The sequence below is a fragment of the Ranitomeya variabilis genome, chromosome 4, assembly GCF_051348905.1.
Source record: "Ranitomeya variabilis isolate aRanVar5 chromosome 4, aRanVar5.hap1, whole genome shotgun sequence".
NCBI lineage: Eukaryota > Metazoa > Chordata > Amphibia > Anura > Dendrobatidae > Ranitomeya > Ranitomeya variabilis.
In genome coordinates, this window is record NC_135235.1 from 682646404 (window position 1) to 682664556 (window position 18153).

Sequence of the window (18153 nt, forward strand, 5' to 3'; positions counted from 1 at the left end):
CCCGAAACACAGTGTCTGCAAATTGAGATTCTGGTTTGGCTAATATCCTAAGTCATGTGACAAGGCTCGTTAAAGGGTCGACATTGACTGTTAGGATTGCTACTTCCAATAGATGGCACTAGAGTTCTAGTCCTCTTCCTCTCTGAAAAGACAATTTGCATATCTACCAGAGGATGACACCCAAGCCAGAATGATGTTGTGGATGCCCTGCCTGACCAAATAGATGACCTACCTGATAAAGAATACCCACCGCTTACTACACATGCTGTTGACTAAGAGACTGATTGCAACGAACCCCCGTTAGGGACAGATCTCCTGACCGCCCATTTGCGAAAAGTCTGTACGGAGTGGGGATTATGCGCTAGGCATGCGTCAGTTTACCGGCAGCACAAAAGAGTTGCAGCGCTTTGGAAATAGGAGGCTAGGATTAGGGCAAGTGATATCTAAGGGGGGATTGTGATGGAAATATATATATCATGTAGATCTCACTTGCATGTATACTCCTTTATAATCATATATACACTATAATCAATTGCTTAAAATGGCTGACATAAACTGATATAAGCTAGACAGACTGTTCGGGGATTTCCAGCAGAACGCGGAACAGCACCAGATGTATTAAGTGATGATCAGATGTCTCAACTTTGTCCTAGATGCAGAAAGATGCAGAGAGCTACATTTAAATTGCTTAATCAGCATCCATATGTGCATTAATCACAATATTCCATATATATTTAGATAACCAATAACAGAGGAGTTAGACAAGATGGTAATTAACTAACCACCCCTAACCACCTCCTTTCTATATGCAATTATAAATCCATGTATGTACAATAAATTATCAGTATTGATGGAATGTTTTTCTGTCACAATGGTGTACAGTCCAGTCTTGATTAGCGCTCAAAATACTCTGTCTTATTGGGAATGGCCGCAGCACACACAGGGATAGATTTATCCAAACCAAATTTCCATAACATCAGAATGTTGACCTTTTGATGTTCTGTCAGGGGATATACTTCAAATAGGCTGCAGAGCCTTTCTTTAGAGTCACTCAGCGTGTAGGACTCCCCTGAATATTGTGGCAGCCAGGCCACTCCCAGTATATAGGGCATGGATAGCGGCATTATAGGAGCTATTACTGCGGCAAGGTCCTGCTGGTTTGCAGGAACTGTGGGCACCGTGGGGCCTGGTGGCATCATGGGGCCTGCAGTTGCGGCCATCGCTGGGCCTGGGGCATCATGGGGCCTGCGACCACCGCCAGATCTCCTCCCTGGTCAGACATGTCCCTTCCCCTGTGCTAACCTTGCAGAGGCCTGACGTCTCTCCACCGAAGTCTGCAGCGGTTCCTCTCGCACTCGGTAAGGCACTCCTCCCGGTCCTCCTTCTGGGGCTTCCGGTGTCCTCCCTTGCGGCTCTTCTGTACGGCGCCCACTTCCTCTTCGTGCTCTTTTGCACACTCCGCCCACAAAGGTACACCTCCTTCTTCCCTTCGCACTCCATGGGGTGCGGCAATGGCGGCTTACAGGCAAATTGTCACAGCCTCTGGCACACAGTACCTGGCGATGCCAGGGCACAAATCCTGTTCGTGACGTCAAGTTGAATCGCTCGCCAGGGCCTGGGGATACTCGGTACCGGGTCTGGTTGCAATTAAACGGGTGGTAATGGTGGCAGCGACCTGGTCTGTGGCCCTGGACGCCAAGTAAAAGGGGGAAGGTCTTTAAAGTGTTTGAATAAAGTTTGCGTTCACGATGCCACCTGTGGTTCTCGGTCAGCGGCGACTGACGCTGCTTAAAGGGGTCCTCTGGGGCGATGTTACTGCAGCAAAAATGGTCATGCTTCCCACAGGTGAAGTGTGGTCCCCAGGGCTCTCAATGTAGTGCGCCAGGATGGTGTGTTGCCGGTAAATAAACGGAGGACACAGAGTTGCAGTATTTAATTGGTTTACTGGTTGTAGTCAGCCTCAGTCCAGGGTACCGGCAACAGGTGTTGATGGAGTCCAGGCAGCCTGAAAACAAGTGGGAATCCCTTTGCCAGGTCAGTTTAGGAGCCTTCCACTATGCGCTGGTTTCTAGTCCCTGCTGACTGTGGCTTTCTGGCAAGGTCCTGGTTTACTCTTTTTCCTGGGACAGTCCCTGCATGGTAGGCAACTTGAGCCGTTCCCTTGGGATCTCTGTACATGGTGTCTCCGGGCTCTAGATGTTGCTGTACCTGAGGTGTAATGTGAGCAGGTCACTTTCAGCTTCCTGACCTCCGGTTCTGCCGTGGGACTTGTAGTTCCACACAGCCTAGGGATCCCAGTGCCCGGTTTCTGTGCCCTGCTTAGAGGGGCCCAATCACAGCGCTCCTCTAGCTCTTAAGTTCCTCTCCTTCACTGTCTGCTATCAACTGTTCTAACTCCTCCTCCAGACCAGGATGTATATCCAGGGAAGCTCCCCTTAAACCAGGTATAGAGCTCCCCCTTCTGGCCAGGAGTCAGAAAGTGTTGCATGTAAGATTACCTATCAAAGGAAGCCCTCATGTCTCCAGGCATGGCATTACCCTCCCCGAGAGGAAGGCAGCACCACTGTGGTACCCAAACTCCTGGGGTGCCACATAAGGCCCTCATTTCTTTAAATGTGAACACTCCTTTATGGGTGTCCATCTGCTGCATTGTGTAAGTAAGTAAGGTGGGCTCTCGTCGCTTCAGAAATGCCAAATATGTGGACGCTATGTGTGCGTTAGGTACACTGTGGGGCTCAGAAGGGAGGAGGGCATTTGGATTTGGGAGCGCAGAATTTGCTGAATTTTTTTCCAGAAGCAAGAAGCTATTTCACTTTTCCAGTGCCTCTGTACTACCAGCAACATGGAAGCATCCTATATTTCCATTGACAGATGACAGACCTGAGTGGGGATTTGCTTTTTTGTGGATTGATTTGAAGCTTTTATTGGGAGCATTTTACATAACGTTTGGGATCACATTTATCCAGCCCTCTATGCTGAGTGCTTACTTTGGGGTTTCCATCTAAATCTCGGAGTGATGTGATTCAGATGAAACCCCCATGGGATCCATTCAGTATAATGAGGCAGCAGAGTTATTCTGGACTCCGTCTGGCCTCTGTTCAGCATTGTCCTTATTTTCAAAGGTGCACAAAACTGTGCCCGACAGCACTTTTATGCAATCCTAAAAAGACGGACACCGCTGGTCCACAGTGCCTCCATCTGCCTCACTTTAAGGAATATTCCTGGGTTCGGTCTGAATCACATATTTCAGAGATTTACATTGGTGTAAGCACTCAGCACAGAGCGCAGGATAAATGTGAGCCTATCCTCACTGCGATCTTTTTGGGACAGAATGAACAAAACAGCAGGTGAAAAATAGTTTTTATTTATTTTTAACAAAGTACCTCGTGCGGTATAAGTGATTAGACGACTTTGTTCTTCGGTTCAGTGCGATTACAGTGATACCAGATTTACATAGTTTTTTTTTTTTGTTTGGCTGCTGTCACACACTAAAAAACGCTTTTTATTGCAAGAACTAGTTTTTGCTTCACCATAATTTGAAAGCTAAAATTTTTCCATATTTCGGCTCACAGAGTGACGTGAGGGCTTGTTTTTTGCAGAACGAGTTGATGTTTTAATTAGTACCATTATCAGACACATGGCACTGTTTGATTGCTTTCTATTCTGATTTTTGGGAGGCAGAATGAACAAAAATCAGCAATTCAGGAATTTTTGTTTTGTTATGTCATTCCACATGTGGTAAAATTGATAAGGCAGTTTTATTCTTCGGGTCAGTACGATTACAGCAATACCACAGTTTTATCTTTGTTACATTTTGGTGCTTTCCCGCAAAAACTATTGTATAGAAAAAAATATTATTTTTGGATTGCTTTATTTTGAGAGCTATAGCCTCTTTATTTTTTCTGCTGATGGAGCTGTATGATGGCTTGTTTTTTTGTGGGCAAGATGACGTTTTCTGCTGTACCATGTTTATTTATATTTGTCATTTTGATCGCGTTTTATTCCATTTTTTGTTCGACAGTAAAATGGTAAAGCATTGTTTTTTGCCTTGTTTTTTTTTTATGGTGTTCACTAAAGGGTTTAACTAGTGAGACAGTTTCATAGGTCTGGCCGTTCTAGACGCGAGAATGCCAAATATGTGCACTTTTTTTGCTTATATATATTTTTTAATGCAAATACTTATTAATGGGTACAATATTTTTCTTTTTCTATATATTTTTACAATATTTTTTAAACTTGTTTTTATAACTTTTTTTTACTTTGTCCCACTACAGGAATTTCATTTTTTCCATGCTGATCACTTGTATAGCATGGGGTGCAGGAGCTATGCAAACTGTCAGCGCTGCTCTGACAGACAAAGTTGCCGATTGTGCTCTGAGCATGTTCAAGCAACTTTGCTAGTTCTGGTGACCCGGATGTCATCGTGACAACATTGGGTCACCATGGCAATGATCGGGACACTGCAATGACGTTGCGGGGTCTTCGCTCCAAGGGCAGAGGGTATGACTTCCCTATGCCTGCTCCAGAAATGCGGTGATCGAGTTTGATCATATCACTTAGGGGATTAAAGTACTGGGAGCGGTGTGGGACCAGTCCTTGCACTGAGTGTTGGGTGTCAGCTGTCAGAATCAGCTGACTCCCGGCGTTGATCGCGCCCACAGCCCGTGTGAGCGCAAATTTGCCAGGACGTATCCATAGGTCCCAGGTCAATATGGGCCAGGTCACAGGGATGTATGGATACGTTCAAGGTGGGAAAGTGGTTAACAAAGCCAAACGAGGAATGACAAGGGATTGCCTTAATAGTGGACAACCACTTTAAGAAAATACAATTATTGGTTAAAACTTTCCCAGCATTCTGAACATAGAAAAGGCTTCTCCCCTGTGTGACTACTCTGATGTTTATTAAGAGTTAATTTCCGTGTAAGACATTTTCCTCATTAATCACATGAAAAAGGCTTCTCTCCTGTGTGAATTATTTTGTGACCAACAACATCTGATTTCTGGTTAAAGCATTTCCCACATTCTAAATATTAAATTCCTTCTCCCCTGTGTGAGTTCTCTGGTGACTAAGAAGATTTAATTTATTCACAAAACATTTCTCACATTCTGAACATGAAAAAGTCTTCTTCTTTGTGTGAGTTCTCTGGTGGCCATCCAGATGCGCTTTCCGGTTAAAACATTTCCCACATTCTGTACAGGAAAAAGGCTTCTCCCCTGTGTGAGTTCTCTGGTGTCTAACCAAAGCTGATTTCTGGTTAAAACACGTTCCACATTCTGAACAGGAAAAAGGCTTCTCCCCTGTGTGGGTTCGCTGGTGAGTAACCAAAGCTGATTTCTGGTTAAAACACATCCCACATTCTGAACAGCAAAATGATTTCTCCCCTGTGTGAGTTCTCTGGTGCTGAACAAAATTTGATTTCTGGTTAAAACTTTTCCCACATTCTGAACAGGAAAAAGGCTTCTCCCTTGTGTGAGTTCTCTGGTGTCTAACAAAATTACATTTATTGTTAAAATATTTCCCACATTCTGAACAGGAAAAAGGCTTCTCCCCTGTGTGAGTTCTCTGGTGATTAATAAAACTTGATTTCTGGTTAAAAGACTTCCCACATTCTGAACAAAAAAAAGGTTTCTCCCCTGTGTGAGTTCTCTGGTGATTAATAAAACTTGATTTCTGGTAAAAATATTTCCCACATTCTGAACAGGAAAAAGGCTTTTCCCCTGTGTGAGTTCTCTGGTGTCTAACAAGATTACATTTATGGTTAAAATATTTCCCACACTTGGAACAAGAGAATCTTTTCTCTGTTGTGTGAGTTTTTTGTTGTTTAAGTAACAAATTTTTGAGGAGTAAACTATTTCCATACTCTGAATGTGAAAATGACTGATTTTCTTTAGGAGCAGATTGCTTTTTAATGCTTATTTTGTGACTTTCATTTTCCTTAGTAGTCAGTAATAAATGAAAAGAAAGGACCGGTTTTAAAGGATCAGATGACAGATCATTCATTTGATGGGTTGATGGTATATTTGAAGTGATGGCATTCACTTCAGTTGCATCCTGTGGGATTTCAAGATCATCTGATTTAAGAATTGAAGATGTCAGCTGCCCTTCTGATCTCCTGGTACAGTCATCTGCTAAGAAAAAAAAACAATTATTTTTGAATAAAATATCCTTGAATTTTATATTTTGGAACATTTCTACTTAAACTGACTGTAAAAATGGCAAGTTATGTAAAAATATTGAATGATTGACCAACACAATGACAGTTACAGTCCAATAGAAAAACTAGGAGGATGAACCAGTTGAGCGTGGTTAATAAATAAATAATAATAATAATTTTATTTATATAGCGCCAACATATTCCGCAGCGCTTTACAAATTATAGAGGGGGATTTGTACAGACAATAGAAATTACAGCGTAACAAAAACACAGTTCAAAATAGATACCAAGAGGAGTGAGGGCCCTGCTCACAAGCTTACAATCTGGTTCAACTGTTTGTTCATTCTGCCTCCCAAATATGGAATAAAAAAGCACCAAAGATTTTATGCATGAAGAAAAAAGGTACTCCAGCGTAGAAAAATATAAAACTTTGTCTTAAATGGAAAAAAATCATAAAAACAGGCATAATACAGACAAAATATAGATCCCAGATAGCTACCTACCAATGTATTTGACACTCCGCTCTTAATCATCAACCATGATTAAGACTGGAGTGTCGAAACGCGTCGGTTGGTAGCTCTCTGGGATATATAGGTTGTCCGAACTGTGTCTGTCTTTATGAATTTTTTCCATCTACGCTGGAGTATCTTTTTTCTTCATTCTATGGAACTTGAAAGCCCAAGAGGCTCCATGCAGGGAACTCATTCTTGGAAAGAGACTGCAAATGGTGAGCTGAATTTTCCCGTTCCGTATCGCTTTTATCACGCAAAGATTTTATGTAGGTGTAAATTATACCAAGAAAAACTTCTCATTTCACAAAAAACAAGTCCCCACTCAGGTCCATCATCTGTCAGAGGAAAAGCAGGTGTCCACATTATTAGTGGCTCAAAGACTCTCGAAAAGCAATATGGCTTCCATAAACCAATCCAGCAAAATCTGCACTTTCAAAGTCAAATCTCCCCCTCTCTTATGAGCCTTGCAGGGTGCCCAAACCACATTTAGCATCCATGTATTTGGCATCACTATAATGAGAAGAACCCACTTAGTTACAATGTGCGTGTCTCCTGGAGCACAATCTGGGCACTATATGCTGGGCAATAAAATGGCAAGTTTGTAATTTTCACTCTCCAACATCCACTGCGAGCTAATTTCCGCAAAGTGCATGTGGAGTCAAAATAGTCACTACTCCTATAGATTAATTCACCGAGGGTTATAATTTCCAAAATGGAGTCACTTTATGAGGATTTCTACTCCTCTGGATTTCTGCCATTTTGTCATATTAGGTCTTCCACAAATGGTGTGTCCCATTTTCTCTGGGATCTGCTCTCGCGAAGTCTACTTCTGCCACCAGGCAACATCTTATTCATTCTACAGGCAGCACTGGTGATGGAGGAGACGTTAGAAACTGAAGCTCTGGGCGGCACAGGCACTGTTCAGCTGCTAAGATTAGGGTGCCTGGGACCTGTCTGGTAGCATGGGTGTGTGCGCTGTCCAGTTGAAGTTATTTGCTTCCTGCTTCAGCCAATTGGAAAGCACCACACCCTACTAAACCTTGAAGCATATTACCAAAAGCTGTCAGATACAGCCTTGGTCTGTCCTCGGTGCTCAGCTCCCAGCTTGTGTATTTGCTTCCTGTTATGTACTGTGTACTGACTACTCTTACATCTAATTTTTAATTTTCACTGCTTTGCTGGTTCTGACACGACTATCTATTCTTCTTGCTATTTCCCACCACAAAATTGCAGGAAACACCATAGCCCAGGCCTAGGAATCTTAGTGTAAGAAGGGTTAAAGGGTCATGAGCAAGGTAATCCCTTGGATCTGGAAAACAGAGTAGATAGTGCCAAGCCTCTTCATGGTAATAATAATAATAATAATAATAATCATCTTTATTTTTATATAGTGCTAACATATTCCGCAGCGCTTTACAGTTTGCACACATTATCATCGCTGTCCCCATTGGGGCTCACAATCTAAATTCCCTATCAGTATGTCTTTGGAAGCCATTTTTTGAGCTGTCAGGTGACCAGGAACAATGTCCCCAATAAATTTTATCTTCAAACTATTCCAGCAAAATTTGTCATCATATAGCTTAATGGCGCTCTTTCCCTTCTTAACCTTGCCTTGTGCTCAGACGGTAGTGTACAACTGTACATAGTGTATTGTCGTATTCAAGAGAAGTTGGAAAATAATTTGTAATGTCAATTTGTTTCCTATTATCCTTTTTGAAGAATGTCATAGTTATCACTAGGGTTGAGCGACTTCTGCTTTTTCAGGATCGAGTCCGGTTTCGTGAGACCCGACTAGCTCTAAAGTCGGATCGTGTGAAATCGGCCGATTATTGTGAAAAGTCGGGGGGCCGACCGAAACACGAAACCCAATGCAATAATTCTCTCTCTCTCTCTCTCTCTCGGGTCGGGTTTCATGAAACCCGACTTTGCTGAAAGTCGGCGACTTTTGAAAATGTCCGATCCGTTTCGCTCAACCCTAGTTATCACCACATAAAGTGACACACATCAGATTTGAAAAATGGGATCTGATTAGGAAGACAAAACTGTCTGCGGGAATTAGTAAAATCAGAGTATTTTGAACACTAACTATTGTAGTCGAAACCTGAAGATTGATCATTTCAGTAAATATATTATTATCTAACTCAACAATCTTCATCATTAAAAAAATGAGTAACTAGTGGTGAAACCTCTGCGGGGTAATTAAGGTATGGGGCTCAGTGAATCTTGGCAATCTGAACTATCGTAAGGGCCAGATGAGTTTCAAGAAGAAATATATGACATTAAAAGAGAACTTTTTATAATAGTGCATAGCTGAGGGATCTTAAATTTAGATCTGATAATGTGTGCAACCTGTAAAGCGCTGTGGAATATGTTAGCGCTATATAAAAATAAAGATTATTATTATCTCGGGCATTTGGAAGACTTGGCAATGGAGACCTTTTTTTAAAGACTACCAGAGAGTTACAGACTGACATAAGTGAGGCAGGCCAGTCTCACCACAATCAAACTATCATACAAAATGAAGAACTGTAAACCAATCGACAAAGAATAAATAATATGTTACATCCCCAACAACATTAAACTGGAGTTGCATTCATTTATGATGGACAATTGGGGCTACTATGAGTCCAGACCAGAAGAGTAGAGAAAGTATTAGTGCTCCCGATTCAGGAGAGATTGTGCAGTAATCTGAATTACTTAGGATTGAAAACATAATGTAATTTATGATGCGGCGTGAATCCATGAAACCAGGGCTTGAGCCATGCCAACACATCTCTTGCTGGCATGAAAGAATGTATATTACAGGGACGTAAATTTGATGAATACACTGGCACTACCACTGCGTACCAGTGTTATGAAGCTGCATATGCTGACACACCTGCTTGCCCTCATTCGTAACGTGTAGAAATGCAGTAAATATATACAGTAGATATGCGCCACAAACACTAATGACACTGATATATGAATTACTGAACGTCTACATGTATGGCTGGGTAGAGTAGTCTGGGGTACATGTATACTTGATCAAATCGATGATGAAGCCGTACCATGTCCTGGATTTGTACTATGTTGGATGATGCAGAGTCAGCAGCATTCCAGACGGCTACGTTGATCCTGCCACCTTATTGAAAAGGAAAAAGCTGACACCCTATGTCTGCGTGAATTCAGTACACTGCGGGCTCTCTTCTATTGCAAAAAAGAAGGGATCCCTGACGAAGGATATCGAAGCCTCAGGAACACGTTGGATAATATCACTATTTTTTGCAATAGAAGAGAGCCCACAGTGAAGTAACATCACACAGACATATGGCGGCAGCTTTTTCCTTTTCAAGCAGGTGTCAGGATCAACCCAGCCATCCAGAGCATTGCTGACTCTGCATCATCCAACACAGTATAAATCCAAGACAGAGTATGGCGTCATCATCGATTTGATCATCTCCTTAAACATACGTGTGCCCCTGACTACTCTACCCAGCCATACACAAAGACGTTTAGTAATTCATATATCAGTGTCATTTAGTGTACTTAGCTCATATCTATAGTATTTTTTAAAGAGGTTGTCCAGTACAAGGACAAGCATTTCTTAAACTAAATGTTCGTCCCCAAAAAATAATAACGCTTATACTCATCAGCCATGCTTGCTCCATTCCAGCACTCGTTGCAGCGGGACTGTGATGTGGTGATAAATCAGCGCTGGCGTCACTGTCTCCACTTTTGGACATACTGAACATGAAGAGGAAGTTCGGGATGAGGTGCACCTCTATCTTCCTCTTCATGTTCAGTTTGTCCGAAGGTGGCACTGATTGGGTGCCGGTGTCACTTGTCACAACACCGTATCACAGTAGACAATCCCTTTAAATGTATATTACAGCCATCAATCACGCACAGTTTAGAGATATATCATGGCACAGGTGTAATGTGTTTTAGGCTAGGTTCACATTGCGTTAACAGCAGCCTGTTCAACACATGCGTTAACGGGCTGCTGTTAACGCAAGTGCCGATATGTCGTCGCGCTAGCGCAGATAGAGGTAGCAGATGCTCTATCTGCGCCAACAGTAACGGACCCGGAAACGCTGCAGCCCGCGTCCCAGGGTCCGTCACTCAATGACGGCACATCGCTAGCGCACGCCCATTGTGGGAGTGCGCTAACGATGCGTCCGACATAGGACTTAATGGCGGCGTTAACGGACTGCGTTACACCACGTTATGTCGCGGTGTAAGGTAGTCCGTATAACGGACACCTGTAACGCAGTGTGAACCCAGCCTTATGCAGTTTATCACAATCCTGTTTCAAGTTAGTTTTAAAATAAATAAATAAATTGAAAACTCAGGATAGGGGAAATTCTGTTGTCATTGTACAGAAATTCACACTTGGCCTTCACTGCACACTTAATGTTGTCGATCATAAAAGCGAAGTTTGGCCAAAAAGACTGGACCTGGTCTCGTAGGGATCATATGAGCACATTCAGCAGCACAGAAGGGAGAGAAGGTAGATTCATCCAATAAAATAATCTCAGGGGGTAGGAGGATCCTCCAGGTGGTAAGTTCTTTAAAAAAGGCCTTCAATGCCCAAAGTCATTAGAACAGTTTTGGGTGGAGGAGAATGTTGTGGTCTAGAGGCAAAATGGTGATCGCACGATTGTAATATGGCCAGACTACACCACCGATAAAGCAGCCACAGCCGGTGACTGAGAAAAATCTGTGACTTCTCTACATTTAGTGGTTACTACTCACCTGGGTAGTCATATGTAGGAATCTCCTCTTTACACCCCTCATCACCCCTCACAAATGTCTCTGTAGTATTAATATGGGTCAGATCTTCATCCTGAAACAAATATTGTAAAAGTCACAGACAGATGGAGAAGTCACATCTATGATCAGCTCTAATCCTGCCATCTCCACCGTTCTCATTACACAAGTATAAATCATATAATACTGGGGGATAAAGCAACACTGAACACAAGACCTTCACAGCCGTCTACACATCATAGGGGAGATCTCATGAAATCTTCTCTCCATCTACCTGATGATCCTGGGGAACATTGGGATCTTCCTGTTTACAATCCGGGGGAAGAAGAGGACGGGGACATCTCTCTGGTGTTGTCCTCTTACTGGATAGATCTGGAGGAAACACATACAGGGAATGAATTAATTCTATACATACAGATAATTATAGGCCATGTGTATTTAGTCCTGTCTATTACCTGGTGATGTGAGGGGCTGGGGAACCTCTATCATGACGTCCTTGTACAGATCTTTGTGTCCTTCTAAATACTCCCACTCCTCCATGGAGAAATAGACGGCGACATCCTGACACCTTATAGGAACCTGACACATACAATGATACCGTCATCCCCGATCCCTTCATAGTGTTACTGTATAATGTCCCAGCATTCCCAGCAGTGTCACCTCTCCAGTCAGCAGCTCAACCATCTTGTATATGAGTTCTAGGATCTTCTGGTCATTGATGTCCTCATGTATCAGGGGGTGAGGTGGAGGTCCGGAGATTGGGCTCAGGGGTCTTCCCCATCCCTCAGACACAGGATCCTGACAGCGCCCACTAGAGGTCTTCTTCACTACTGTGTAATCCTGGTTATGGAGAGACACATTAATAAATCTCACTACAGACATTTCCAGAGTCCTCACCTCTCCAGTTCTGTCCATCTGTTATTCCCATAGATAAGAATGATGTAATGTGACGTCATCAGAATCTCTCACCTCTCCAGTAAGCCGGAAGAGGATCTCTAGGGTGAGGTGTAATATCCTCTCCGCCATCTTGTCTCTGTCCATATCCATCCTTGATGGGTAAATCAGGTAAATTCTATTCTATAGAAGATCTTCACTGAGAGGATCTGATATTGTAGAGACCTGAATGAGAAGAAGATGAGACGATGTTTCCAGGATTCTTCTCGTGGGAATTGGCTGTGATTTCCCCTGTGCAATATATTTCTAGTATTAATGCGCCAGTAATGGGGAATCTCCAGCACCTACCTCCACCTGCAGAGCCGCACTCCACATATATGGCTGCTCTGTGCGCACAGGACCTGTGATGAGGTCACAGGAGGGGAGGAGTCAGGGGTCACATGATCAGGGGCCTCAGGGAATGATATCCGCAGTGAAGACGCTACATGGAAACTTCTCCTCAGTCAGTGACATTCCCGCCATTATTCCCCCTCACTACTGGCACAATTACCCCGCGCCGCCTTTTCTACACAGTGTTATGTGTGGAATGTAACGTGTGAGTCTCTGCTAGGAGACAAATAGACCCCACACATGAGGGAATCACCAGTTACTGGACGTCTACTATATGGCGATATATGATTGTGCTATTGACTTCACACCCGGAGCTAAAATGACAAACTCTCAGGTTTAACCCCTTCCAGGGAGGGTGGACCTCACAGACTGTATTCAGAGTCCGGCTAAGGGCGCATTCACATCAGTGTATTATAAATCGCTCTGATATTCATCCCGGATATTAGACGAGTGTCATGCGAGTGCGGGATGTTTTTTTCTCCTACTTTCTGTATACAATGCGCTTCTAACATCATCTGTTACTTACTATAAAGCTCCATGTAATGTAAAGCTGTTTACAGAACTAAGAAAGCCATCTCATATACAGGACTAAGAAAGCAATCTTATATACAGAACTAAGAAAGCAATCTTATATACAGAACTAAGAAAGCAATGTTATATACAGAACTAAGAAAGCAATCTTATATACAGGACTAAGAAAGCAATCTTATATACAGGACTAAGAAAGTAATCTTATATACAGAACTAAGAAAGCAATCTTATATACAGAACTAAGAGAACAATCTTATATACAGGACTAAGAAAGCAATCTTATATACAGAACTAAGAAAGCAATCTTATATACAGAACTAAGAAAGCAATCTTATATACAGAACTAAGAAAGCAATGTTATATACAGAACTAAGAAAGCAATCTTATATACAGGACTAAGAAAGCAATCTTATATACAGGACTAAGAAAGCAATCTTATATACAGAACTAAGAAAGCAATCTTATATACAGAACTAAGAAAGCAATCTTATATACAGAACTAAGAAAGCAATGTTATATACAGAACTAAGAAAGCAATCTTATATACAGGACTAAGAAAGCAATCTTATATACAGGACTAAGAAAGCAATCTTATATACAGAACTAAGAAAGCAATCTTATATACAGAACTAAGAAAGCAATCGTATATACAGGACTAAGAAAGCAATCTTATATACAGGACTAAGAAAGCAATCTTATATACAGAACTAAGAGAGCAATCTTATATATAGAACTAAGAAAACAATCTCATATATAGAACTAAGAAAGCAATCTTATATACAGAACTAAGAAAGCAATCTTATATACAGAACTAAGAAAGCAATCTTATATACAGAGCTAAGAAAGCAATCTTATATACAGAACTAAGAAAGCAATCATATATACAGAACTCAGAAAGCAATCTTATATACAGAACTAAGAAAGCAATCTTATATACAGGACTAAGAAAGCAATCTTATATACAGGACTAAGAAAGCAATCTTATATACAGAACTAAGAAAGCAATCTTATATACAGAACTAAGAAAGCAATCTTATATACAGAACTAAGAAAGCAATCTTATATACAGGACTAAGAGAGCAATCTTATATATAGAACTAAGAAAGCAATCTTATATACAGAACTAAGAAAGCAATCTTATATACAGAACTAAGAAAGCAATCTTATATACAGAACTAAGAAAGCAATCTTATATACAGAACTAAGAGAGCAATCTTATATACAGAACTAAGAAAGCAATCTTATATATAGAACTAAGAAAGCAATATTATATACAGAACTAAGAAAGCAATCTTATATACAGAACTAAGAAAACAATCTCATATATAGAACTAAGAAAGCAATATTATATACAGAACTAAGAAAGCAATCTTATATACAGAAGTAAGAAAGCAATCTTATATACAGAACTAAGAGAGCAATCTTATATACAGGACTAAGAAAGCAATCTTATATACAGAACTAAGAGAGCAATCTTATATACAGGACTAAGAAAGCAATCTTATATACAGAACTAAGAAAGCAATCTTATATATAGAACTAAGAAAGCTATGTTATATACAGGACTAAGAAAGCAATCTTATATACAGAACTAAGAAAGCAATCTTATATACAGAACTAAGAAAGCAATCTTATATACAGAGCTAAGAAAGCAATCATATATACAGAACTCAGAAAGCAATCTTATATACAGAACTAAGAAAGCAATCTTATATACAGGACTAAGAAAGCAATCTTATATACAGGACTAAGAAAGCAATCTTATATACAGAACTAAGAAAGCAATCTTATATACAGGACTAAGAAAGCAATCTTATATACAGAACTAAGAAAGCAATCTTATATACAGGACTAAGAAAGCAATCTTATATACAGAACTAAGAAAGCAATCTTATATACAGAACTGAGAAAGCTATGTTATATAAGGAACTTAGAAAGCAATCTTATATACAGAACTGATCCACGCTGCATGTATACACTCCATTCTATGTCAGCAAGCAGCCTGAATGGTAATCAGATTATTCAACTTCTGTCTGCTGTCTCATCTGCAGCATATCACCTGCAACATATTTTAATGAACTGTTCTTACTGAATATTTGCTATAATTTATCTGTTACATTGTTCTCAGTACTCACTGTTGTATATCCATGGGGGGGACACTAAAGATTTTATCTTGGTAGAGGTGTTATAGCACAGAGATGGAATCAGTACTAGTGTCTTTGATCATCTATTCACACCAGGATGTGTTGAGCAGCTGATGCTAATTTATCCCAAACCACCTCCCACAATCCCTCTTTCCTGACCATGTATTGTGGCCTATAAATTTAGAAGCATTATAAGGGGTGCACGCAGCGGGGGGGGGGGGGGGGGGGGGGGGTGCACGCATCCCATAAGCAAAGCATCACAGAAGTTAAGCATCAAGCAAAAGGCAGTTATTCCATGGCAGTTAGTCAGGGCAGGAGTCAGGTAACTCACACTTTGCTCTCCCTTCTATTCATGTGCTTTATTTCTTCCCTATGTTCCCTTGCCATCTACTTTCATCGCCCAACCCCCCTCCATCACAAATCATATACATCAGCTCCTCTCTCCTTCCCTCTCCCATGTACAGCTCCCATGCACTTCTCACCTTCCTGAAAAACCTCAGCCCATCTTACCCAAACACATTGCACAAAAAAATTCTTACAATTCCAATAGCTACTTGCTCTTTATCTTCCTACTCCTACTGATTTTGGGGGACATCTCCCCCAACCCTGGTCCACCATCCCCCAACTTCAACCCCTACCTCGTATCAAAACCATACTAACCTTATTAATATTACTTGCACTCCCTCATCTTATTTCAATTGTGCCCTCTGGAATCCACGATCTGTATGTAACAAGCTTTCTTTCGTACACAATTACTTTCTGAACCACTCTCTGAATCTGTTGGCCCTCACTGAAACCTGGATTCATGATTCTGACACTGTCTCCCCTGCTGTCATTTCCCATGGTGGCTTACAATTCTCCCATTCCCCGAGACCCACAAACAGACATGGTGGTGGAGTCGGCATACTCCTGTCCCCACAATACACTTTCCAGGTGATCCCCCCAGTTCCATCAATCTCATTCCTTTCTTTTGAGGTCCACACCATCAGGCTCTTTCGTCCCCTCTCCCTCAGAGTAGTGGTCATATATCGGCCCTCAGGCTCACCCACCCATTTCCTGGACTATTTCTCAGCCTGGTTGCCACACTTTATGTCCTCAGAACTCCCAACCCTAGTCCTGCGAGACTTCAATATCCCCATTAACAGCCCCGCTTCCATATCTGCATCCCAGCTTCTATCACTAACCACTTTTCTTGGCCTCTCACAGATCTCAACCTCTGAGACACACAAGGACGGTAACATCCTTGACCTGGTCTTTGTCCATCTCTGTTCAATCTCCTACCTAAATAACTCACCACTAACCCTCTATGATCACAATATTTTCTCCTTCATGCTCACAATTCCTCGCCCACCCCAGCACATTCCTACCTACCATACATTCAGAAATCTAAAAGACATTAACCCTTCTACACTTTCAGACTCCCTACACTCAGCACTGTCCCCTATCTCCTCTTTCTCCTGTCCTGATCTGACTGTACACCACTACAATGACACTCTCAGAAACACCCTGGACCAAGAAACGCTCCTCACCCTCAGAACCTCCAAACACAGAGTAAAATATCCCTGGCTCACATCGCAAACTCGATTTCTTCAGTGATGCTCTAGGAGTGTTGAACACTTATGGAGGAAAACTCGCACACCAGAAGACTTCATCCACTTCAAATTTATGTTAAGAACCTATAACTCTGCTCTTCACTTTGCCAAACAGACCTACTAAACCACCCTGATCTCCTCACTATCCAACAACCCCAAAAAACTTTTTGATACCTTTCACTCCCTCTTCAGGCCAAAAGCACAAGCCCCTATCACAGACATTTCTTCTGATGACCTGGCCTCCCACTTTATAGAGAAAATAGATAACATCCATCAGGAAATCCGCTCCCAACCACCAAGTTCAGTGACTCCCATCCCTCCCTGCATTTCCCCCTGGCTCACTCTCACACATTTGATCACATCACAGAAGTCTCCAGGCTCCTCTCTTCTTCTCATCTGACTACATGCACTACTGACCCCATTCCCTCTCATCTCCTCCAGTCTCTCTCCAGTTGTCACTTCTCACCTAACTACAATCTTTAATCTCTCTCTCTCCTCAGGTATTTTCCCATCCTCCTTCAAACACTCTATCATTACTCCATTATTAAAGAAACCTGCTCTCGACCCATCCTGCACAAATAACTACAGACCAGTCTCTAATCTCCCCTTCACCTCTAAACTCTTGGAGTGCCTGGTCTACTCCCGCCTTTCCAATTACTCCCTCCTAGACCATTCACAGTCTGGCTTCCGCCTTTACATTCAACAGAAACTGCACTCATCAAAGTGACCAACGACCTTCTGACAGCAAAATGTAACGGTGACCACTCTCTGCTCATTCTTCTCAACCTTTCTGCAGCTTTTGACACTGTTGACAACTGTCTCCTACTCTGTAGGCTCCAGTCATTAGGCAGTAACGACACTGCTCTCTCCTGGTTCTCTTCCTATCTTTTAGACCACTCCTTCAGTGTTCTGTTTGTTGGCTCCACTTCATCTCCTCTTCCTATTGCAGTCGGGGTACCTTAAGGCTCAGTCCTTGGCCCCCTTCTCTTCTCTCTCTACACAGCCCCAGTTGGACAGACCATCAACAGATTTGGCTTTCAATACCATCTTTATGCTGATGACACACAACTATACACGTCTGTTGTGAATTCCACTCTTGGACTCCCTCCGGTGGTTGTAAGTAGCACTTTTGTGAGTTCTGCTCTTGGGCTCCTGTCATGATCTCAATGGCAAGAGAACATAGCAT

General features: G+C 42.0%; 1 protein-coding gene across 2 annotated transcripts; it reads right to left on the bottom strand.

The window, feature by feature from the left end:
* Positions 1-3330: 3330 nt before the first annotated feature.
* Positions 3331-13314, bottom strand: LOC143766394 (uncharacterized). 2 transcript variants are annotated; one of them, XM_077254050.1, is made up of 6 exons: positions 12386-13314; positions 12077-12256; positions 11872-11995; positions 11691-11788; positions 11402-11492; positions 3331-6126 (listed from the first exon to the last, which is right to left on the bottom strand). In XM_077254050.1, the coding sequence occupies exons 1-6, from the start codon at positions 12461-12463 to the stop codon at positions 5024-5026; spliced, it is 1674 nt and encodes a 557-aa protein (XP_077110165.1). In that variant the 5' UTR covers positions 12464-13314; the 3' UTR covers positions 3331-5023. The 2 variants fall into 2 exon arrangements, with proteins under 2 accessions (XP_077110165.1, XP_077110164.1); XM_077254049.1 differs by having other exon boundaries at positions 3331-6129.
* Positions 13315-18153: the final 4839 nt, after the last annotated feature.

Bases quoted from the DNA above. Each gene is read 5' to 3' on its own strand.
- LOC143766394 (XM_077254049.1), bottom strand. From the start codon at position 12,463: ATGGATATGGACAGAGACAAGATGGCGGAGAGGATATTACACCTCACC. The intron at 12,257-12,385 runs GTGAGAGATTCT...CTCCATAACCAG, and splicing joins TCTTCCGGCTTACTGGAGAG to GATTACACAGTAGTGAAGAA. The intron at 11,493-11,690 runs GTAGATGGAGAG...TATTTGTTTCAG, and splicing joins ATGTTCCCCAGGATCATCAG to GATGAAGATCTGACCCATAT.